The following is a 24905-nucleotide window of genomic DNA, read 5'->3' as shown; positions in this document are numbered from 1 at the left end:
TCACTCTCGAATCGCCCCATAGTATAGAGAGTCCTTGGTGGCTCTCTGAGTTTGGTTGTTTGTTTGTCTCTACCTTTTAGTGCTGAATTTGTGCATCATTCAAACAAATCTTACCAAAGATTTGTACATAAGTAATGTCGTATTAACATTTTTATTCTTTATTTTTCTTAGTGATATCTGACATGGAATATTTTTTTTCATAGGGATATTATTTTCACTGAGCTGTTTATTACTACTTCATCAAACACTTGGAGTAACATGTAATTATAATTTTTTGCACTGTACAATGTACACCTACTGAACAGTTTTTATAATGTTAGCATTCAATAATATTCTACATCTTCTATTTTCATCTTTGAAAAGATTATGGAACAGAACAAGCAAACTTTTTATGAGAAGGGCTACACTTCAAAAAAGACAGCAAAGCATGTTATTTATAACCTAATTAAATTGGAAACACTTACCGATGCCTTCCATTCATTTCCAATCCAACCACAGGGCAAATAAAACGTGCACTTTGGATGTCAGCATATTTATCCCCTTTTGTATTCCCCTTGTCACCAGTCCAAGCTGGGTTGTCTGAGAGATTCAATTCTATGACGTTCTGCAAGAAATGAACCATACTTTACCTAACTTGATTTGACACTATGATAAAGGAAGTATAATCTAAATTGAAATTTAATAAAATTTGTATGCCGCCCACTCCCTTGGGACTCTGGAAGACAACAGTAGTGTATGAAAAATACAAATATTCTAGAAAGAAATATATTTGGCCATAGGTGGTAGATGCAAGCAGGCAGTTTTTGGTGATAAAAGCATTTTTCCTGAATTAGGTTAAACAACACCAATGGACTTTTATAAGTTTAAAAGCATGAGGGAAGAAGAAAATCTCCCTTCTTATAGGAAGAATTGTGACAGTGTTTAGGCATAAGAATCAAAAAGGAGGCAGTATAGGTAAAAAGAAGCAGTCTAACAGCATATATTTATGTCACAGAAGCAAAAAAGAAACATGTTGATGTTTGGTTTTGGAAAAAAAATGCATTTCACATATCCCCATTTTTTTTAAAAAAAAAACCATATTGTGCAAATTTAAATTTACTGACAAATAAATACATTTGCCGGTAAATTTAAATTGAACACAAAATAGTTTTTTGCAGAAGCAACTGCCTGCGAAGGCTCGTGGATTGGGGCTGAAAGTGGAAGCAGTATGTTCTGTCCCATATTTGGGTAGACCAAGTTGCCCTGATTGACCGGTCTCACTGGAAAAACACTTCATAAAGTGTAAATAAGGTGCTTCAAAGTTTCATTAATATCAAGGAAGTTTATGTCAAGAAAATAAAGGTAAATTTTGTGACTCTCCATTTAACTTGTGTACTATAATCATTAACACATATTTTAAACTTGTTATCATACCTTAATACTCTTGATATGGGATGCAGCCTCCACAAGGACTTTATCAGAAGATTTATCCAGCAAAAATTCAATGACTCCATCTTTGTTGTAAAGCCTATAACAGAAAATATATTGTGAAAAATAGGCTTTCTAATTCAAACTTATTCAAAACATATGACACTTTGTCTGAAAAAGAATTTAAAATGTAATCTTACCTGCCAAGTTCACAAGCTACTATTGGTCTGCTTAATTTTTCTTGACTTAGAGTGCAATAGTACCACTGGGCTACTAATTCTGCATTTTTGTCAACCTGGGGAATATAACAAATCATATACAATTTTAGAAAAAGAAATAATTAAATGCAAAATCTTTGTACTTACTTTGCATGCAATTTTTGAACCATTTTGATTTGCATAGATATCCTATAGTTGGTCAACTAAGCTACCTAGTTCTCCTGTATTGTAGTCTACGTTAACACAAGTAAATATTACTGTGTGCCATGATCTATGTTGATGTAATATTTGCTTAGGCAGTCCAACACTATGCTGGCTTTTTTAGTTATAGTGTCACATCACACCAGTTATTTTCAGAATGCTACTTTTCTACTTTATAGGTGTAAAATGATTTGTTTTTATTTTATTATCAAATGCTTACACCTCCTTATTCCTTGAAACCCTGGGCTGCAGCAGATAAAAACAGAGAGCAATAATACTGTAATAAAAACAAAACAAAAAATGGCACAAACCAAACAACAACCAGCAAACCCCTCTCCAGAAAGGGGCTTCAAACACCTTCACAAAAATGAAATAATCACAGAAGTAAGCAGGTGCCCACAACATTATGTATCTGTTTCACCATGCTTATTCACCACTGGAATCAAAACTTGAGTCTAGCCATTGACACAATGACAAGTATATGCCCATCTGGATATTTCTAATGCTGAAGAGCAAGTTATAATCCTACATTTTGAATTGTTGAAAAACCTGATGCCATTTCAACACCTACTTTGATATGGCTTTTTTCTAATCTTGTGGCCAACCTCCTCGAATGTTTCAAACTATGTGGAGGAAAGCAAGCAACTTTGGGAATTGTGTGTGTGTGTGTGTGTGTAACCAATTATGTATAAACAAACACAGTACAATAATCTGAAGATGATGACATATGCTCTCCCAACAGCCTGGGGACAGCAAATCCCACCCACACAACCCCATTAAAAAGAAACACTTGCTGTTTTAATCAAAACAATTCCTAGTTGCCTCTTTACTTCTGGAATTACTATTCCCACAAGCGGGTTAACATTATGAAATTCGATGAAACGCCTGTCTGCTATACAGGTAGTCCTCAACTTATGATCACAATTGAGCCCAACATTTCTGTTAAGTGAGAAAAGTGATAATTGTGCCCCATTTTATTACCTTTCTTGCCACAGTTATTAAGTGAATCACTGCAGTTGATAAGTTAGTAACCCGGTTATTATCTAAGCCTTCCCATTGACTTTCCTTGTGGGGTCACCAAAGGTGATCACATGCCCCTTGGACACAGCAACGGTCATAAATATGAGTCAGTGGTCAAGCACCTGAATTTTGTTCACATGATCACAGCGCAAGTTGCAAAGGTCATAACGGTGAAAAACGGTCACATTTTTCACTGCCGCTGTAATTTTGAACGGTCACCGAATGAACTATTACATGTCGAGGTCTACCTGTACTTGCAAAAAGGACCAAAAACTGAGGTAGTGGATCTATCTGGGCCACCATTTCTCTGTTCCAGAACGGAATACACCATCAGCCGGAGCTCCCCATTCTAAACCCGGCCTCACCTTCTCCACCTTACGAGGGCCCTTCACCAGCTCGTGCCGTTTCGGGATGGTTCCTCCATCGCAACCCATTTCGCCTCCAACTGGCTTTCTGAAAGTTCCGGGTTGCCAGGCAGAAAGACACTTCCGATCAGGTGACCCTAGTTCTTCCGGCGTAGACTGGCGAAATAGCGGGCAAGGCGTGATGACGTGTCCAGTGATGTCACTCGGGTAACCTAGCAACGAAGCGGCTTCCCAAGGCGGAAGTGTCTCCTTAGGGCTGTATTCGCGCTGCAGGCTGAGATACGAATTAGGCAACCCGCACGTTACCTCTGAGGGCGGCGTTTCTCAACCTTGGCCGCTGGAAGAGGTATGGACTTCGGCTTCAAGCCTGGCTGCGGAATTCTGGGAGTTGAAGTCCAAACGTCTTCCAGTGGCCAAGGTTGAGAAACGCTGCCCTATTTGCCCTGTGCTCGCTCAGCTGGTAGGAGGAGTTCAGGAATTAACATTTCTGCGAATTGAGTAACCAGGGTTTTGTGGCTGAGTCAGTATGGGCGTGATGTGAAGAATAGAACAGGAATAGGAACAGGAGTAGAATAGAATAGAATAGAATAGAATAGAATAGAATAGAATAGAATAGAATAGAATAGAATATTGGCCAAGTGTGATTGGACACACAAGGAATTTGTCTTTGGTGCAAATTTTGTGAGCATACATAAAAAGACAAGATACATTCCCCAAGAATCATAAGGTGCAGCACTTAATGATAGTCATAGGGTACAAATAAGCAATCAGGAAACAATATCAATATAAATCGTAAGGATAACAGAGTTATAAGGTACCTTCTATCCAACCCTCTGCTTGGCAGGAAACCCTACACCTCTTCAGACAAATCGTTATCTAATATCTTCTTTAAAACTTCCAGTGTTGGAGCATTCACAACTTCTGGAGGCAAGTTGTTCCATTGATTAATTGTTCTAGCTGTCAGGAAATTCCTCCTTAGTTCTAGGTTGCTTCTCTCCTTGATTATTTTCTACCCATTGCTTCTTGCTCTGCCCTTTGGAGAATAGCTTAACTCCCTCTTCTTTGTGGCAACCCTGAGATATTGGAACTCTGCTATCATGTCTCCCTAGTCCTTCTTTTCATTAAACTACATATACCCAGTTCCTAAGTAACCCAGTTCCATACCCAGAAGCTAAGATTCTGAACCCAACTACAGTTACAGTTGACCCAATAACAGAGTTGGAAAGGACCTTGTAGGTCCAACCCCACCTCACCACCAATCACCACACTCAAACAGGGGACCCTACAGCATTTCTGACAAATAGCTGTCCAATTTCTTCTTTAAAATCTCCAGTGTTGGAGCACCTCTAACTTCTGAAGGCAAGTTGTCCCGCTGATTAATTTTTCTAACTCATGAAGTTTCTCCTTATTTCTAGCTTAGTTCTCTCCTGGATTAGCTTCCATCCATTATTTCTTGTTCTCCCCTCAGGTGAGCCCCGTGGGACTCGCAGTGGAGGGATAAAATGAGGATTTTCTGGTAAGATAGGAATTGCTTGGTGCATTTAAACTTTGTGCACATTTCTATGATCTGTAAAGTCAAACTTCACAAATAACAAAATATTTGATTTCTGGCACTCAGAGTTTGGAGTTCTTGGTGCTGAGCTTGATTATTTCCTCGAAGTTATTTTATTATCCAACTAGGTAACATCATCAGTGCCAGTGAGGATGGGGTTTGTCCCTCTTTATATAGCAATAGTACTTAGACATATACCTAGTTTACCCTGCCAATCTTGATGGGAACATGGTTTTCTTTATATCCAAATCAAGAAACTGCCAAAAAGCCATCAGTAAACAGCCCAACCAAAGAATCTCTAAACTACCCCCACCCCCATAGACAGGCAAGACACTAGAATATATACTGACAGCAAGCTGCAAACAGCACTCCTTACTAGCATTGATGATGTTACCTAGTTAGGCTAATGAAATGTCTGCAAGAAAACAAGCAAGCTCAGAGAGGACCAAGGACCCCTCATTTCACCCCTGAGCTACAAATATTCTCCTTTATTGCTTTTCTTTTTGATAGTTCCTTGATTAGGATATTAGATGATTCATTGCTTGTGTAGTGTTGATCCTTACTTATCTGAATATGAGAATGTGTCTAGTCTTTTTGATTCTATGTTTTTTTTAAATTTACTCTTGAATAGTGTGTAAATGTAGTTTACCTCTGTTGAGACTAGTTTGTCTACATGCCAAGTTTCCTAGAATTCCCTGGCATTTTTGGATTGAGCTTGGTCTAAGATGCTAATAATAACCCAGTTGAAACTCTGATTTGTTCTATTTATTGTGAGATGAGTTTTCATTATGAAAGTAAATAACCAAACTTAGAGAGCACCAACAACTTCATAGTTCAACCCCCAGATACATATTAAGCATCACTTAGTCTAATAAGCCTGAAAAGATTTATGTTCATTGTAGTGAACAGATTCCTTTAACATCAGCATGTGGTATTTTCTGACAAAGCTTTTAAAAATATTGAACTGTTTTAATTAATAGCAGAATAAATTAAAAATCTTCAATAAGTTTTCTATGGAAAAACCAGTGGCAAATGGGTTACAAATGAATAATAGCTTTTCCTCTTCCTTGTAAAATGTAGTGAATTAGAAAAGAGTGTTGTTGCACAACAAAAGATCCATTTTCAATACTCTGGGTCTATATTTATGCATTGTGTTTGCATAAGGGCAGGTAATGACTTAATGGACACAGCCATATAACATAATAAGTTCAGTTAGTGTTAACCTTGGTAACGTTTCTTGTATGTTAGTGTGTTCAGCATAGGTCATTTTGTTTGTGGTTCAGTGTATTCTGTAATGCCAGAAAGTGACTTGATAAAATAACATTTAGAAAATCTTTTGAAATGTTTGACAAAATCCTGTCTTTTGCCCTAAAGAGAACAATACTGTTGCTGTGTATGCATGGTGGGGGAGGGCTGAACCTCATTTTATGAATTTCTGTTTACTCCTCATCACTATAAGAGCAAACCCAGCTTTTCTCAAGGACTTCCTCTTGCAGTTCATTGGGTTTTTAATAATGATCTTCAAATCCATAATTCAATTATTTTTATCTTTTTTATGTTGAGTATCTTAAAAGCAAGAGACTAATAGTTATTTTGCAAACATTTACATTGATTTTTCCTATTATAGAGCAAGCAAGTCCTTCTTGGTCTAAGCAACCTTACATGCACAAGGAAGGATTAACTGTGCCTAGTACCTTCTTTTTACATACATACATATATTCATACACATACATATATATGCGCACACTTACACAGAGACATTAGTTAGTTCCTTTGAAGGTTGTAAGGGTTTGGAAGATTCCCTTTTATTTGTTGTATGTTACTTTTCCTTTTTTTTTTTTAAATCTCTCATTGTACAATCACACAGAATGATGCCCTTTCCCCTATTTGTGAATATTGCTCCTGTTTGAACTGTAAGCAAAATGCAAGTTTGTTGATATGAAGACAGTGTAATTCTTTAAAAGGAGCAATTGTATCAAGGAGGAAACAAGAAAGAAGAGAAATTTAGATAAATAACAGAGCCGAGACAAATTAGTAATTACCAGACTGTTGAATAAGTTCTATTTTTTACCATGCTTTTTGCTGTATAAATAATTCATAATATACCATTACACCTGAAACCATGGTTAGTCACAGTAGCGTTTGCACCATCTTAAAAGAGTCCACCAGAGTTTATCCAACCAAGTGAATGGTTGCAAGAATGGCTAATAACCTGAGCACTATTGCAACCGTTCATAAAAGCCTTCTAAATAGCCCTAATCTTGTCATATCAATTTACTGTCAGGTTTTTATTAAATGTATATATTCTCACCACATCTCTACGGGGTAGAATGCTACAGTACAGTTACCTTCAAGCAGATAGACGCACATGCTTTGTAATAATAAAAAACCCTAACATGTCTAAAAATCCAACACAGTTTTTGTGAACACACTTAGAGTCTTAATGATACATTAAGCCTCAACAGAACAGACACATTTAAATGGAGTTGTATAAACTGAACCTTGATCCCAAGCTACCTATTCAAGATTGCTGTCTGTATGGATGTTGAGGATAAATGTCAAGTTGATACAAAGAGAAGCTTCTCAGGAAATCTTTATATCAACATTCTTGACAATGGGGAGAATTTAATCCTGTTTAAACATTGGGAGAAGACACTCTTGCAGGCTTCTCGCTCAGTATTGGCTGGAGCTGTATTAAGAGACACAGAGAGGGGAGTCAACTTACATCCCCACCCCGTTCACACGGATGTACTTTATCCCGTCCAAGCTTTACGTTCAAATTTGCCTTTTGAATTGTTCCAGTACTTCTTCATTCCATCATATCTCGAAATTGTTGTGTGAATTGAGATAATTCATCGGCTTGATTCTGAAGCTCTTTAAGCGCCTCAAAACTTGGATATTTCATGGCGGCATTTTTGGTGGCAATTGCCAGACTTTTCAGCAAGCCACAAAATGTGCTGCTGCCACGCAAGACATCGTTTCGGTTGGTCTTTTCAAGGGCTTCCTGACACAAGGTGTCCACCAGCTTTTGGCCTATCATAATGATCAGCTTGCTCTTGGCGACGAAGATTTCAGGAGTCCGATTATCGCTAAGAGTTTTGTGGAAGACACCGATGGCTTTCTGGACAGCTCCAAAATACAGTCTGGAGAGGCTGGAGAGTATCATTCGGTTATCTGGATCCTGTTTGCTGAGAGTCCTTTCTTTCATGGTAGGTGGAGAACTCTAGAGAGAATGAAAAGAAGAAAAACATTGAGAATTCCCACTATAAATGTTGTGTAGCTTGTCCTGGAAATCCTATCAGTGGTTGTGCTGGCTGTAGGAAGATCTTTTTACTAGTACAGGGGTGTCAAACTCGATATCATTGAGGGCCACATCAGGGTTGTGTATGACTTTGGGGGGCTGGGTTGGCATGGCCAGCTCAACATCAGTCATGTTGGTGTCTTTGGCGGCCCGAGTGCTCTGCCAGCAAAAACGGGCTCCTGAGCTCCATTTTTCGCCTTCAACAACTTCCTGCAACTCTCTGCCAGCAAAAACAGTCTGGGTGGGCCACACACAGCCCTTGTGAGCGCCGTTTTCACTGGAAGAGATACCACGGGCCGGTCCTTCACTGTTTCCAGGGCAGCCCCAAAGTCCAGATCCGCAGGCTGGATCTGGCCCCCGGGCCTTGAATTTGACACCCTTGCTCTAGTATCAAGATGAGAAAGGCTGTTTAAAATGCTTCCTCTCATCAGAAATATAAAGTATGTGGAAATGCTGCAATTAAGAAGGTAGAAAAATGCCTTAATGATAAAGCTATTTGTCCAACTAGCCCAATGTGTTGGCAGCAGGTCTCCAAATGTCAAGGAACTCTCCCTTGTTTGCATGGGAATAAAAATCCAGTTCCCGTTCCAAGCCAGGAGAAAGGCACTAGAGACAAAATGGAGGCTGAAGGCTGATTAGAAAGAGGGTCTGTTTATTGATGAAACAGATGGGCAGCTAACAAAATGGAGTTCAGAATGGGTGCCTTTTATACCTTTTGGGGGGCTTTGCACATGAGCTTCCTGTTCCTGTGCAAGAACATGTATTCTATTGGCTGTTGTCAGACTCCCATGTATGAGTTATGTAGGGGTCATAGCAGGCTCTATAGCAGGGCTGTCAAACTCGCAGCCCGTGAGCCAGATGCATCACACACTGGCCACACTCACACCTGGTTTAGCAAAGGGGGGGAAGTCCCGATATGTCACATGACGCTGCCGTGACGATACGAGTTTGACACCCCTGCTCTATAGACAAAGTACAAATCCTAGGTGTTTGTCTGAGCTAAGTTTGGTTGAAGTTTGGGCTGCTCTGAGGTGATACAGTGAAGGGGCTTGTGTTCTCAAGGATGTTGGGTAATTCCTATTGTGGCTTAATGGCTTTCATCCTGTTTTGGCTCTTGGTTGAAAGGTATTTGCTTATTAATAGAGCTATCTAGATACTTGTCTTCTTTGAATAAGCTCTTTATCTCTTAAGTGTTGGCATCTGCTATGGGCTATTAAGGAAAGTGGGGATTGCTTTCTGCCTCTAAAAAACATGTTTCTCCATTTCTCTCTTTTGGAAATATAATAATCTGCCTTTTTTTAGTATTCCTCAAAATATTTCATTCCTCTCGGGGGGAGGGTGGCTTCCCATACTTAAGTTTTTATTAAATCTCTGTTGATAGAGCATAGAAGTTTCCGCATGCATAATGTGTGTTTTAACATTAAGGTTATTTCCACAGACAGCCTTTCCTTAAACCATTTAAAGCACACCTGATTGATTTCCTGCGGACCTCAGAATGCTGAGATGATTGAGATGAGAACACAAGGCACTGCAGATCTCACAGCCACCCAAACTTCCCTCATCTCCTTGCCACCCACAAAGAAAATGATACCATCTGATAGAACCCTTCAACCGGCATATTTCTCTCACTTGCAATGCACGCTTATCTAATGTTTGCAAAAGTAAAAATAAAGCTCTCGCTATCTGTAAAGGAATGTGGCTGTCTGGCTCCCCTGCTCTGTTTCCTGTAATTGCAGAATCCCACGGACAGCTTAATAACATCAGGTTTTTTTTTGTTGAGCTAGGGACATTTCTCACCATCTTTAACTATAATGTGACTACATTTGTAATGATCTGTTCCCAGCCTGATAAGAGTTCCAGAGATGGTTGGGAAAGATCCCTGCGTATTCTTCAGTTGTCTGGGAAATGGGCCAGCAGCCCACTGACACAGGGAAGGTATGAGTGAAAGAAACTGAAGAAGATTCTGCACCAGCAAGATGAAAGAGAAATTTAAGTTATAACATTAAAGTAATCCAGTTGTTGGAATTCATATAATGGTATCCCTTTCTCAATAAACCTCAATTAAAAAATAATAATTTGGTGGAAATCTTATTTTTAGCTAGCAGAAGTCCTAGATGAAGGTGTGTGTGTGTCTGTGTGTGTGCGTGTGTGTCTGTGTGTCTGTGTGTGAGTGTGTTAACGTTCTCTACAACATGTAGACTTTTGAATTGGAATTCCTTGCAATGGTATTTCTACACTGGCTCCAATTCAGCTCTTTTGAAGCAATCTCCCCTATTCTGTCTCCCATGCCACTTAAAAAGGAAGAGGAAAGAACTGGAAAACCTGACTGATCTTGCAAACAGAAAGGGAGAAACAGACAAAACTCTGGCAAATTTTGCTGGGATACGTCCAAGTTTTTCCATTAAAATCCACTGGAACACAGGAATTCCAAAGAGGGATAGAGATGAAAATGTCCCCCACTTTGGATCACTTACAAGGTTTGTAGAGCAGGTGAGCAGTATTTTGCAGTTAGGGTTACACCACAGCTGAGCGAAAATAAGCTGGTTCAGTTGTTAAATTCAACCAGTAATGTAGAATCAAAGATCCAGTGTTGCTTTGGGACTGATACTGACTACACTCCTAAGTATGACACTTCGGTATAGTGGCTAAAATTCTGTTGCCCTTTAACTCAGCTGTTACTGGCCTTAACAAGTGGTAGGTTCCAACTAGTTCAGTCGGACCGGTAGTAGTTTGGTGGCTTGGGCCGCTGGAACCAGCAGCAACCCAGTCCCTGTCACTGCCTTGAACTGGTTCCCAGTTCGGGGGCGTGCTTTTCTCTCTCTTTGTTTTTCTCTCTTGTTTTTCAGTTCTGCGCATGTGCAGAACACTTTAAATTGCCCTGTGCATGTGTGCACAGCACGCACATAAGCGAACCGGCAGTAGTGCCCACCCCTGGCCTTAATTCATTGAGAATGCTGGTTTGAACATGTGTGACGTTGAATATATTATCAGAACACATTGATGTACAATATTGCATTCTATACTATTGAAAAAAACATGACAAATGCTTGCTACATTAAGCAGCCTCCATGTGGTTGAATTCAGATAGCAACTGCACTACAGGTTGAATATATAAAGTAATCAGTGACACCGAGTGTGCCAGGTAACATGGCTCTGCATGCCACTTAGCTTAAGGTGGCGCAGTGGTAAAATGCAGCACTGCAGGCTACTTCAGCTGACTGCAGTTCAGCAGTTCGGCTGTTCAAATCTCACCAGGCTCAAGGTTGACTCAGCCTTCCATCCTTCCGAGGTGGGTAAAATGAGGACCTGGATTGTTGTTGGGGGCAATATGCTGACTCTGGAAACCGCTTAGAGAGGGCTGAAAGCCCTATGAAGCAGTATATAAGTCTAACTATTGCTACTTAGGGTATATGTGCCATAGGTTCACCATCACAGTCCCAGGCACTCAACCAGTTCCCATTATCTATCCAATTACATTACTCTATCCCTAGCCATTGCAGGTGTGTGGATTCACTCGTATGTTGTTATTGTTTTTGTACTTTAAAGTTAATACTGACTCCTGCCAATTGTCTGGACGAGTCCTTGCAGTTTTCTAGGCAAGATTTTCAGACGTGGTTTACTAGTAACTCCTTCCTGTGGCTCAGAGAAAGTGACTGGCCTAAGGTCACCTACCTGGCTTTGTGCCAAAGGCAGGACTAGAGCTTATGATCTCCCAGTTTCTAGCCTAGTGCCTTAACCTCTACACCAAACTGGGTCTCGACCACATATCAATAACTTTTAAATGTCATTTGTACAGTGATTCCAACCACACCAACCTGTAGATGAGTAGAGGAGTCTTCGGGGACAGAAAGACTTGTCTCTGTTGAATAGAGATCATTTTCTTTTGCTTTGCTCAAACTACTTATGAGAACAGAATTATCTTCTCCTTGCTTTTCTTGGCCAAATTTCTTCATTTTAAGCTCTACACCCGCTTTAGAATCCTTGCTATTTTTATCTTTGCAGCTCTTTTTGAAAAGTAGCTTCCCGTTAGCTATGATAATAGATGAAAATCTCTTAATGTCATCGGGAAGGGTACGGGCCACCATAACAAACTGATCCAAATCATCTGGGTTACTCTGAGGTTTCTTAACAGCTAGAATCTCAAGTGACCACTTGCATTTGTTTAAGGCTTCTCTGGTGTGTACCAAAATCTGAAAGGAATCTGAGAGAACATTCAGTTGTTTTTTAATTCTTGCCTGAAGTTTACTGTCCGATCCCAAAACTGCATTTCTTTCAATAGTTTGAGCAAATTTCAAAAACTCCCCCAAAGACACTTTTATGTGATCGATTGCTCGGTGGATTTCCTCAATGTTTTCTTCTAAATATTCTGGGTATCGCCACTTACTGCTCACAAAAATCATTAGACTTGCTACGGAACTGGATACACCATGCTGTAGTTTAGTCAGGGTGTCTATAGCCAACTCAAGCTCCATAGTTGTCTCTTTTTTGAGGTCTTCTGGAAACGTTGATAAAATTGAAGACGAAAAGGAGTCGGTAGAAGAACTTGACAATGTGGATATGGTGCTGGTCCTGCTATTTTCACTTGAAATGGACAATCTATCTTGGTCCACATTGCATTCTGTGGATGATGGCAAAGGCATAATGTATAGGTTATCTCCCGAATTATGGTTATTTTCTTTCCGTTGTGCCAAAGCAACAGGTGTTCCCTTTGGAATATCATAATGAGTCAATTTTTGGCTTTCCTTTTCAATCCTGGCAGACAGAACATTGGAAGGAACATCATAGTTGCTGGCTGGACGTTGCACAAATGTATCGCGGGTGGAGGGGACATCATAAAGAGGAAGCTCTGGACAAGTTAATTTCCTATGTAGAGGTGGAATATTATACAATTTTGGATCTACTGATTTCCCTTTATCTTTTATTGGAGATATTTTTGGGGTAGCAGGATTGAACCTGTTTGGTGGTATATCATAAAGTGCATGCTTCTGAGGGAAATGATTCTGAGAAGTTTGTATTAATTTTGCTTTGTCTGGTGCCACGGGTACATCATAGATCCATTCTGATTTCCAAAGATTTGGTAACGTTTTGTAATGCTTTTCCGCAGGATTGGCAATGGGTTGAGGTGACGGTGTTGGGATGACGTACATCTGGAGAGGAGAACGAAGAATGATACATTATTTCTACTCCTTCAATTCTGTTCTCTTCTTCTCTAATATATATATATATATTAATTAGAACAAAAAATGGCACAGTAATAATAAACCAACAGATAAGAAACGTAAAATACCACAAGTACAGATAGTCCTCGACTTATGGCCATAATTGAACCCAAAATCTATGTTGGTGAGACATTTGTTAAGTGAATTTGCCTCATTTTATGACAGTTCTTGCCCCAGTTGTTAAGTGAATCACAGCAGTTGTTAAGTTGGTAACATGATTGTTAAGGGAATCTGGCTTCCTCATTGACTTTGCTTGTCAGAAGGCCACAAAAGTTGATTATACAACTCTGGAACACTGCAACCGTCAGAAATATGAGTCAGTGCCCAAGTGTCTGAATGTTGATGACATGACATGGAGATAATGCAATGATCCTAAGTGTGAAAAATGGTCATAAGTCACTTTTTTCAACTTTGAGCAGTCACTAAATGAATTGTTGCAAGTCAAGGGCTAGCTGTAATCCTACATTGGAGCGATTAGTAGTAGTATTCTCCCTCTTTCTTCATTGTGTGGAGAATCTGCTTGTATCAACCTCTACATTACAACAGAGGGCAACACTTTATGGCAGGGTGGGTTCCTGCCAGTTCTAACCTCTTCTATAGAAAAGGTTCCACAAATCTACTGTGCCGTTTAGAACTGGTTCCAGCTCCCTCCCCCCCCCCGCCCATCCGCACCATGCTTGCCCCGCCCGCCTCTAAGAGTCCTATCTAAACCTTAAAGTCTTAAAGCTGTCAAGTTTGAACACCCCTGGGTTTTTTTCTAAAGGGTTAGGGGTTCAAGGAGCTTGTAACTTGACAGCTTTAAGACTTGCACACTTCAATGCCAGAGTTCCTGAGCCAACATGACTGGAGGAGGAATTCTGGGAGTTGAAGTCCACAAGTCTTAAAGCTGTCAAGTTTGAACACCCCTGGTTTTTTTTCTAAAGGGTTAGGGGTTCAAGGGTCTTGTAACTTGACAGCTTTAAGACTTGCGTGCTTCAAATGGCAGAGTTTCTGAGCCAACATTTTGGTTGCTAAGCAAGAGCATTGTTAAGTGATTTTCCCCACATTTTACAAGTTGGCCACATCCACACATCCACATGACTGCCAAGCCACTCCCACCCGGTCACCTGGCTGGCAAGCCACTCCCACAAAGCAGGCCACACCCACAGAAGAGATTCTAAAAAAATTTGAAACCCACCACTGCTTTATCGGCTTGAGGATGTGAACTCAAGAGGGAACTATTGACTACCAAAGTTTCTGTAACCTATCCCCTATGATTCCACTTAAAAGTATGGTCAGGATTCTGACCTCTTCCGGGTTCATCCTGCTCACAAAGGACTAATAGGTATCTCTTGTAGTTCCTGGTCAACAACTGAGGATAGAGAAATGCCAACCAATCATTGCTGAGCTATTGGCAAGTAAATGCCTCCTGATCTTGAGCTCTCAGTTTTGCACCTAAACATACCCATCCTAAAAAGTAACTACGGTGAATTGTTTCTGCAGAGCCTGACAACATTACTCCATTGTTTTCAGATTGGCCTATTCTGAAATGATGACTTTTTGTTCCTCCAGAATTACAGGATCAGATTGCTTGTTCAACCCAATGGAATATAAGGTTTTCATTTTTGCAGGAAACAAAGGTTCCTTGCTAATGATTTGATAGGGAGGAAAATTGTAGAATGTTAAGTTGTGGGTTTATATGATCAGTTTGGAGTTTAGTTAATCAGATCTGCATCACTTCCTGGAAGAATCCAAAGTCCAGAGGAAGTCCATATGCCATAATGTGTTTGCTTGTCTTTAAGATGAGAGGAAACTTCAAATTTTGTTTTGAGAAAAACAGCTTTTTTTTTAATCCTTTGTGTTTTTGATGTTACACTTCACTTTTACAATCACAGTCGATCCTGTGGTTAATGGGCACTAGGAAGCATTTGGATTTCCCAGGCTTAATATAAATCTAAGCTTACACTCAACTTTTGCAGATCAGATTTTAACTGCTTGCTCCTACTCCAAATCCTATCCTGCTGAATTTCAAGAGCTACACTCTGTAGGAAGCTAAACAAAAACCCTCTCCTAGAAAAATGAAATATCCAGGGTGATGGGATTAAGGCATGATAGCATTAGCCCTTTACCCATCTCACCACAGGGCACCTGGGAAGAAGCAATGCTCAACCAAATTAGGACTCAAAGCACAGCATGGCCCCCTGGGAGTCTGACAACCAATCAGAATGCAAGATTAATATCAAAGGCCAGAGAGGGCATAAAACCAAGAACTTTCAGCATCTCACTCTCTTTTCCTTTTCACCCAATATCTGGAAGCACGTGATCCCCCTTATCTCTATGATTCAGAACAACATATTTATTCAAGTATGATCCAACTTACATCTTCCACTGCTGAGTCTTGCCATGGGCAAGATCTTGACTTTTCAGGGTTTGATGGGATATCATAAAGTTTCTGCACCTTTTCTGGACACCATTCCATGAACGGAAATGTTCTGGAGTCCTTTCTAGAAGATGGTGGAGTGGCAAGGTCCTAATGAAAGAGTTCAACATTAAAAAAAAAATCTGTTCTGTGAGTATGTGGGACTTTTCTAAGCAAGTTAAGTTGGAACAAGATTTAGCAATCGAAGTATGAAGAAATTCACCAGGCAGTAAACTACTGTAGGACAACTGTAGAGGACAGAATTCAAGCAAGGGCCAACAATTGTGACAGTATTTTATTTCCATTTCACTTAACGATATCGCTTTAGGTCACTATGGAAACTTAAAATGGAAACCACTGTCACTGAATACATTCAGAGTGGAAAGGCTACCATAGAGAGACTAACCAAAGGCTACAGCCCTAGAAATCTCTTAAGCCTGGAACTGGCTTATTAGAGTCTGCTAAGCTGAAGCTTAGAATGTTAAAGGACTATAAGACGCACCGGTGTATAAGACGCACCAAGATTTTGAAGAGGTAAATAAGAAAAAAAGTTTTTGTCCTCCCTGCCCTCCAAGAGCACTCTGCAGGCTTCAGCAGGGCTGGGGGAAGGCAAAAATGCCCCCGTTTTTGCAAAACAACGACTGGAAAATGGGCTGTTTTTTGCAAAAACTGTAACATTTTCTCCTTCCCCAGCCCTGCTGAAACCTGCAGAGTGCTTCTCTGGACTGGAGAAAGGGAAAAATGCCTCCATTTTTGTGAAAAACGCCCTGTTCTTTACCCATTTTTTGCAAAAATGAGATTCAGGAGTAGGATGCAAAAAATGGCTGCATTCAGTGTATAAGACACACCAACATTTCCATGTTCTTTTTTTGGGGGGGAGGTGCGTTTTATACTCCGAAAAATATGGTAGTCTAGTGTTGCTTAAAATTTGGAATGAGAAATAAACAACACGGTGTAAAATTAGCCTGCAAGATGGGCAGGAGGTGAATTGGCTCAATAATCTCATTATATTGTACTTCACATTCCATGGTGGGTGGGTGGTGGGTTTTGTAGTTTAATGAGCAACTCTGGAGTTGTGTGAAAAGCATCATTGTGAAGCATCTGAAGTTTTTCAATGTCCATCTTTTTGGAACTAAACATAAATGTGCTAACATACAACGATACCCAGATAAAAGCTAAATAGAGGTCTAAGCAAATCTCAAGGAAAGAGCCCTGAGGCTTGCATGGCTCCTTGGTATATGACCGTCTTCTCTAACTTTGTCCCTTCTAGATACATAAGCTGCACTTGCACCATCTCCATCCAGAATACAGGCTGGAGAAGGCTACTTAAGATAAAGGGGGCTCTGTCACAATGCACCAAAAGGATATGGGCACTAGATGGCAGAGTATCTTAAAACAAAACAAAACATGAACATTGAAGATTTAAAGCCAATCAGATTTTGTAAGGGAAGTGTTACAAAAGACACACATTCAAACTCTAAAAACAAAGTGCACAACTTTTAAGATGCTTGTCCAAAATTGGTGCAAATGTAACATGTTAATATGTTACATCACCAAAGATGTCACAGGTTGTCATGAACAGGCATCCATGATCAAAACATGAAAACGGTTGCAGGAATTGGGTATGGCCAGTCTAGACAAAAGAAGCACTAGGGCAGTGGTGGGATTCAGCCAGTTCGCACCTATTCGAGAGAACCGGTTGTTAACTTTCCAAGCAGTTCAGAGAACCGGTTGTTGGAAGAAACCTCCTTTTGCTTTTTTCCACTTTACAGGGCTAATCCTGTAAGGAAGGCAGGAAGGAAAGATTCTGGTGTTGTTTCTAGCCTAATCTTTATTGCCCTGCTTCCAGAAACTGCCTCTCCGGTTAATCCTTATTACATTGTAACAGCTAAGGCGAAGCGCCCATCGACCTGAGTGAGGTTGAGTTGGCCACGCCCACATGATCACATGACCACAGAGCCATGCCTACCCAGCTGGTCATTAGGGCAGAGAACCGGTTGTTAAATTATTTGATTCCTACTATTGCACTAGGGTAACATGATAGCAGTATTCCAGATTTGAAGGGCTACCACAGAGAAGAGGGGGGGTCAACTTATTTTCCAAAGCATCAGAAGGCAAGAGAAGAAACAATGGATGGAAACTAATAAGCAGAGAAGCGACCTGGTATTAAGGAGAAACTTCCTAACAGTGAGGACAATTAAGCAGTGGAACAGTTCCCCTTCAGAAGTTGTAGGCGCTTCATCACTGGGGTTTTTAAAGAAATGACTGGACCGCCACCTATCTGAAATGGTATAGGATCTCCTGCTTGAGCAGAGGGTTGGACTAGAATATGGGTGTCAAACTCGCCATGTCACGTTCCCGTAATGGGATGTTTCACGACGTTTTTCTCCTTTGCGGAGCTGAGGTGGGCGTGGCCTGCGCGTGATGCATCCAGCCTGCAGGCTGTCAGTTTGACGCTCCTGGACTAGAAGACTCCCAAAGTCCCTTCCAGTTCTATTCTGATCGATGGATTGATCAGGCTGACTGTCCAAAATATGTATCAGCTGTTGTGGGAGAGATAGGAATATTCATTTTGTTGATTGTCATAAAGGCAGCAATTTGTTGAACCCTGCAGTGACATTTCCTTGTGCTTGCTATGGAACAGTGCTAGAAATGCTTACACAATTTAGAAAGGACATATTCCAGTAAAAATAAGGTTGAAATAGCAATCTACAAACAACCCAGGAAACAATTACACAGTAAGGCTTGATTTCCTGATTCTCATCTAAGAGTTTCAGCAATATTGAGCAAAAATAGTTAGCCTAAAGATACCTCTTTTGTATGGGACAGGCTGGCACACCTTGGAGAATAGCAATAGCACTTAAGACTTATATACTGCTTCACAGTGCTTTACATCCCTCTCTAATTGATTTACAGAATCAGCATATTTCTCCCAATAATCTGGGTCCTCATTTTACCAATCTTGGAAAGATGGAAGGAAATCTTGAGCCAGTGAGGATGGTGTAAGGCAGCCTTTTTAGTGGCAGTGATAATGCTAGGGCTGAAGTGGCCTAGAGGTGGAACTCTCAGCTCACAATCAGGAGGCTGTGAGTTGGATCCTAGGGAAAGGCAAATATTTCCTTCTCTGGGCACAATGAAAATGTGTCTGCTGAAAAACCCCTCCACATTGGTGGCAACGCTCAGCTCCATTCAGTTGCCCAGACTCCACCCCGCAAGGGATTATGAGATCACTAAAAGAAGATGAATAATGATAGGGCTGAAGTGAAAGCCTGGGGCCTCTACTTCAGGCCCAGCCTTAGTGATGCTGGCAAGTGCCACTGTTCATGTTAGCCTAGATCCCTATGCAGATAGAGAATTGTTTCTCTTTTGTTGTTGGTGGTGGTGTATGCATGAGAGAGAGAGAGACAGAGAGACAGAGACAGAGAGAGACAGAGAGGGAGAGAGAGAATCAGAGAGGGAGAGAGACAGAGAGAGACAGAGAGAGAGACAGACAGAGAGAGACAGAGAGAGAGAGACAGACAGAGAGAGAGACAGAGAGACACAGAGACAGAGAGAGACAGACAGACAGAGAGACAGAGAGAGAGACACAGAGAGAGAGAGAGACAGAGAGACAGACAGAGAGAGAGAGAGACAGAGAGAGAGAGAGACAGAGAGATAGAGACAGAGAGATAGAGACAGAGAGAGAGACAGAGAGAGAGAGAGAGAATCAGAGAGAGAGAGAGACAGACAGACAGACAGAGACAGAGTAGAGTTGAGCTAGGAATTTTCCAAATTTTTGACATGCTGAGCTCAAAAAAGATCACCATCCAAGTTATAGAATAAATCTAAAACTAAATCTACCCAATTTTTCAGATTCCCTCCATTTTCTTTTCTGATAAGTGACTTTAATACAACCTTGCCAATCAAGCAATGATGGCAACTATGCTCAACCATCCACTTGCCATGCTCACCATCATGCTCACCTGAGTCAACAAGGATCCAGAATGCTGGGATGTTGGAATGTCATAGACGTTGTTTCTTTTCTCCAGAGCTGATGCCCATGTAGCTCTCGGAAGAGTGAAGAGGTGCTTGGGAGAAGAAGAGGGAAATGATGAAATCAAAATGACACTGATATTACCTGTGAATATTTTATGAGCTGCTGTTCTTTCAAGTTGATGCTGCATTGGGCTTTGTTAACCATTTAATATAAAAAGGTGCTTCTCCTATAGACAGTTATGAACAAAAGTATTTGCTGTTTGCTCATGAAATTGCTGGTTTTTTCCCCCCAAACTAACCTATTAATTGCTGGTGGATGACATTAAGGTCACACAAAGGAAGCAAAACGTCCTTTGTGATTATTGAATAGTGTGCAAATTAGATAATTCAATCTAGTGAAAAGGTACCAAGAATTTATGCTGCTTCATTTTATCTAATTATTTGGCTGATCCGTCAAGGAAACTGGATAAACCCAGGGGTGAGATTCAGCTGGTTCGGACCGGTTCGGGTGAAGCGCGCACTCACTGAACCGGTTGTTAAACCAGTTACATCTCACCACTGAATAAACCTGAGATGTATATATATTTTTACAGTTAGGTTTGTTATTGATGGCTAAAGTTTGCTAACTGTTTAGAACAACAGCATAAAATCAATTTAAACTTTGTTAAAGTTCAAATGATCAACAATTAAAGTCTCTATAAAATGACGTATTTTAAAAGGATGGTTAAAGGATCAATTTTGTCAACTTTTGACTATAATTCAGCCCAGAATTTCTGTTGCTAAGTGAGACAGTTATTAAATGAGATTTGCCCTGTTTTGTGAACTTTCTTGCCGCAGATGTCAAGTGAATCACTGCAATTGTCAAGTTAGTAACACGGATGTTAAGTGAATGTGGCTTCCCCATTGACTTTGCTTATCAGAAGGTTGCAAAAGGGAATCACATGACCCCAGGATGCTACAACAGCAGTGGTAGGTTGCAGGCAGTACGCCCCAGTACGGGCGTACCGGAGCCTGCCCGGAGCACCAGATACCGTTCCGGTACAGTGCTCGGGAGGGCCCACCCACCTGCCTTAGCTCCTTATCTGTCTTTTAAGGCTTCTACCCATGCGCATGGCACATACAGCACCTGCGCGTTGCTGTGCGGAGCAGCTGGAGCATCACAGAGGCTCGCGGCGGTGCTAGAATGCATGTGCGCATGCTGCACGCGTCCATGTGGATGCCGCCGGGCCCGTTCCAACCATACCGGTTGGAACGGGATCTGGAACCCACCACTGTGCAATAGACATAAATACGAGTCAATTGCCAAGCATCTGAATTTTGATCATGTGGCCATGGGGGATACTCCAATAGTCGTAAGTGTGAAAAACGATCCTAAGTGCTGTTTTTCAATACTGTTGTAATTTTGAATGGTCACTAAACAAACTCTTGAAAGTTGAGGTCTACCTGTACAGCAGATTTCTTTAATAATCTTTAGTAGGGTAGAGATTCATACAGAAAAAGTTATTCCTTTAACTAGGTGACATAAATAACCCATTGCCACTCATATCCCTCAAAGTACAGTAGATCTATGCTTTCTTGTGTAACTATAGAAGTACATGTTTTAAAATTAAAAAGACACAATTCCCAATTGAGTAAAGGTAAAAGTAAAGATATCCCCTTTGCAGTTGTTTCCAACTCTAGGATGTGGTACTCATCTCTGTTTCTTATCCGCAGGATCTAGCATTGTCCAAAGACAATTTCTGTGGACATGTAGCCAGCATGAGTATATGCCGAGGCTCACCGGAACACTGTTACCTTCCCACCGAAGTGGTACCTATTTATCTACTTGCATTTGCATGCTTTCGAACTGCTAGATGCAGCTGGAGCTGGAACAATCCATTAAAAATGTATCTTTAGCCACTTTACCAACCTTTTTTAATTACAAAAAAAAGGAAAGGAGGGACAAATACAAATTTCTTGATTTTAAGTATCCTCTTCCTTCTGTCCCATTCCAAGTTAAAATTGAACATGGGGAGATATTGCAGATGTGAAACTTATCTTTCTTCGAGGATAACAATCCTTCTATATATATATAAAAGCTAACTACCACTCACTCATCATGAAATCTCCAGAATGGTAATAATTCAGTAATGCAGGGAAACCACAATAATCAGCCAAAAAACCCTATCATGATGAAGATGGGAGAAGCAGTGATAAGAGAAGAGTGTCAAGAAAATAGAGGTTGGATTGTGCATCAGTGATATAAAAGTTGCAACACTGAGGAAAGAACCTTGGTCTAGTCTACCCCACCATTTATTTCATGAATGAACAGAGGTTTAAACCAATATCTCCTTGAACTTATTCTAGTACTCTAACTATTGTACCACTTTGGTATTAAATACTAGTGACTCTTCAAAGCTACATTTTGAATAATTCTCAGATACTCCTGCCTCTTAAAATTGTGATTGGGCTAAGAAATCTGATTTAAACAAATGCAAAGATTACAATACACAACTAGCATTCACATTTCTTCTATCGCATACAAAAACAGGTACGATGAAGATATTAAACATTTCAAGCAGGGGTCTGAAGAATAGATTAGATGTACAGATATTAATTTTACAGGAACTTAATAGTTCAATTATAAAAAACTGAATGGAGGTTTTTTTTGGGGGGGGGGGTAGAAGCACCGTATTGTGAATTATCTGCTGCTTAGTAGGAAATTTCAAAGAAGAAACACTAAAAATTGAGGCATATGCCAAATGTCATATTAGACTCTAAAAGAGATGGATAACAATCTGGCAGGTTGTCAGCAACAGCTGATGCTACCATGAAACCGCTGGGCGAGATCATTCGGAGGCACGGGATTAAGTACCATCAATATGCGGACGATACGCAGTTGTATCTGTCCGCCCCGTGCCAACTCAATGAAGCGGTGGACGTGATGAACCGGGGCCTTGAGGCTGTTAAAGACTGGATGAGAGCTAACAAACTGGTACTCAACCCGGAAAAGACCGAATGGCTGTTGTGTTTCCCTCCCAAAAATTCGGTTAACGTTCCATCAATCAGGCTGGGGGGGCAAAATTTATCCCCCTCAGATAGGGTCCGCAACTTGGGAGTCCTCCTGGACCCACAGCTGAGTTTTGACCACCATTTGTCGGCTGTGACCAGGGGGGCATTTGCCCAGGTTCGCCTGGTGCGCCAGTTGCGGCCCTACCTGAACCGGGAGGCTCTCACAACAGTCACTCGAGCCCTTGTGATCTCTAGGCTGGAATACTGCAATGTGCTCTACATGGGGCTGCCCTTGAAGAGCATCCGGCGACTTCAGCTAGTCCAGAACGCGGCCGCGCGAGTGATCATGGGCGCACCACGGTTCGCCCATATAACACCAATCCTCCGTGAGCTGCGCTGGCTACCTGTTGATCGTCGGGTGCACTTCAAGGTCTTACTCACCACCTATAAAGCGCTCCATGGTAGTGGATCTGACTATTTGAGAGACCGCCTCCTGCCAATTACCTCCCTGCGTCCCATCAGATCGCACAGAGTAGGCCTCCTCCGAATTCCATCCGCCAGTCAGTGCCGACTGGCGACTACGCGGAGGAGAGCCTTCTCAGTTGCAGCTCCGACATTATGGAACAACCTCCCCGTGGAGATCCGTACCCTCACCACAGTCCAGGCCTTCCGCACAGCCCTCAAGAACTGGCTATCCCGTCAGGCCTGGGGATAGGATTACTCTCACCCCGCCCGAATGTTGAGTGAATGTTGTGTTTTTATGACCAATTTCCTTTAATCACGTTTCTTTTCTTTTTAAGTCTTGTCTTGCACTCCCTTCCCTTTATTGTTGTAAGCCGCCCTGAGTCCCCTCAGGGAAAAGGGCGGCATATAAATTTGCAATAAAACTAAAAAAACTAAAACTAAAAAACTACTACAGCTGACTGTGTGATTCTAGCCAACTACTCTATTTCTATTCCTGCACTAGCTGGGCATTTCATCACATGTGTTCTTTAAGCATATGTGTTTGTGGTGAAGAATTGCCACAGGACATTTGTTCTTTGCGGAAACAACTGCAGTCATAAGCCAGATGTAGCTTGAGAAAACTGTACGTTCACAGGATTAACGTTTGAAAGCTTGGTGGGGTTTTTTTACAACTTCGCTCACAGAACTGGTAAAGCTAATTATAGTTACCATACTTTACCAGCCTTATCAAGTGCTTAAGATCATGGACTTATCAGATCAAAAATGTCACCTAGCCTGCCATTCTACTTCCAATAATGATTTAAGTAAAGGATTCTTGAAAGCCAAGCTGATGACATTGTCACTCAAGGGTGCCTGATGACGAGATGGGTGGTATACTACCACTATTACTACTACTATTACTACTACTACTACAAATAATAATAATAATAATAATAACAACAACAACAATAACAATGACAACAGTCAATGACAGTCAATAGTATTTGTGACACATTTTTAAACGTTCAATTAACTGAGTTTCATGTTTAATGAATAAAGTATATAATAATAATACAAAATAATAAAAATTGTTAGGGTGATTTCTTTCATTCTTGGTTTTGGTGTTCCTGGTGTTCTTAAGTAATTTTTCGTTGCAACTCTCATCTCATTATATTGCCCAAAAATTATATAGAGTTTATGGAAATTATATTCCAAAACATCGGGAAGAAATTAGGCTACATAATTCTGTGCTTTTTTTTAAACTCCCCAAGTATTCATAGCAGAGGGTACTCCCAATTTCTAAATGTAGAAATTGATATTATATATTGGGCTCTCTTAAATTGGTTTGAATTTCATAAAGATACTATGTAAGTGCTTCCTTTGTTATTGTAAATTATTGCAAGAATTGTTATTATTGTAAACCAGTTGTCCCCAATTTGACTTCTCCCTCTAGATTGAGCCTATCCCAATCTGGAGGAGGGCTGAAGCAGAGAATTAATCTGGACTCATTATGTAAACACAAGAGGTCAAGATCTGACACGCGCACGCACGCGCACGCACGCGCACGCACGCGCACGCGCGCACACACACACACACACCATGCGTTTCAGCCTCATCTAGTCTTTCCCAGATGAAAGCTGCCAATCTGGGGAGATTTCTGTATTATAGGCAGAGAACAATAAAGTAGCTAGTTTGAACTCTACATGAGCGGGTCTGGTTGTTTGTACCTGGCAACCAGACAACTACCGTAATGTCTCACCCTTACTGACTAGGAATTTGGGAAGAAGTAGTCGAAACATCCAAACATTCTTCCT

At 40.8% G+C, this 24905-nt stretch overlaps 2 protein-coding genes across 3 annotated transcripts in view; both read right to left on the bottom strand.

The window, feature by feature from the left end:
* The window catches only part of RTF2 (replication termination factor 2), a 55790-nt gene extending 52423 nt beyond the window's left edge, over positions 1-3367 (bottom strand). Inside the window, exons 1-4 of the mRNA XM_087720493.1 lie at positions 3212-3367; positions 1608-1702; positions 1414-1507; positions 465-604 (exon numbers count right to left, since the gene is read on the bottom strand). Coding sequence (XP_087576619.1) covers positions 465-604; positions 1414-1507; positions 1608-1702; positions 3212-3280 — 398 coding nt within the window. The 5' untranslated portion in view covers positions 3281-3367. The remainder of the gene's footprint in view (positions 1-464; positions 605-1413; positions 1508-1607; positions 1703-3211) is intronic.
* Positions 3368-6591: 3224 nt separating this feature from the next.
* Positions 6592-24905, bottom strand: part of CASS4 (Cas scaffold protein family member 4) — a 50118-nt gene continuing 31804 nt past the window's right edge. For both annotated transcript variants that reach the window (XM_087720494.1, XM_087720495.1), the window contains exons 3-6: positions 19644-19748; positions 15643-15792; positions 11880-13211; positions 6592-7986 (exon numbers count right to left, since the gene is read on the bottom strand). In XM_087720494.1, coding sequence (XP_087576620.1) covers positions 7573-7986; positions 11880-13211; positions 15643-15792; positions 19644-19748 — 2001 coding nt within the window. In that variant the 3' untranslated portion in view covers positions 6592-7572. The remainder of the gene's footprint in view (positions 7987-11879; positions 13212-15642; positions 15793-19643; positions 19749-24905) is intronic.

Source organism: Thamnophis sirtalis, unplaced genomic scaffold (assembly GCF_051295495.1).
Source record: "Thamnophis sirtalis isolate CommonGarterSnake01/CBP01778 unplaced genomic scaffold, rThaSir2_p1.2 scaffold_7, whole genome shotgun sequence".
Taxonomy (NCBI): domain Eukaryota; kingdom Metazoa; phylum Chordata; class Lepidosauria; order Squamata; family Natricidae; genus Thamnophis; species Thamnophis sirtalis.
This window is presented reverse-complemented; position numbering and strand designations above follow the sequence as displayed.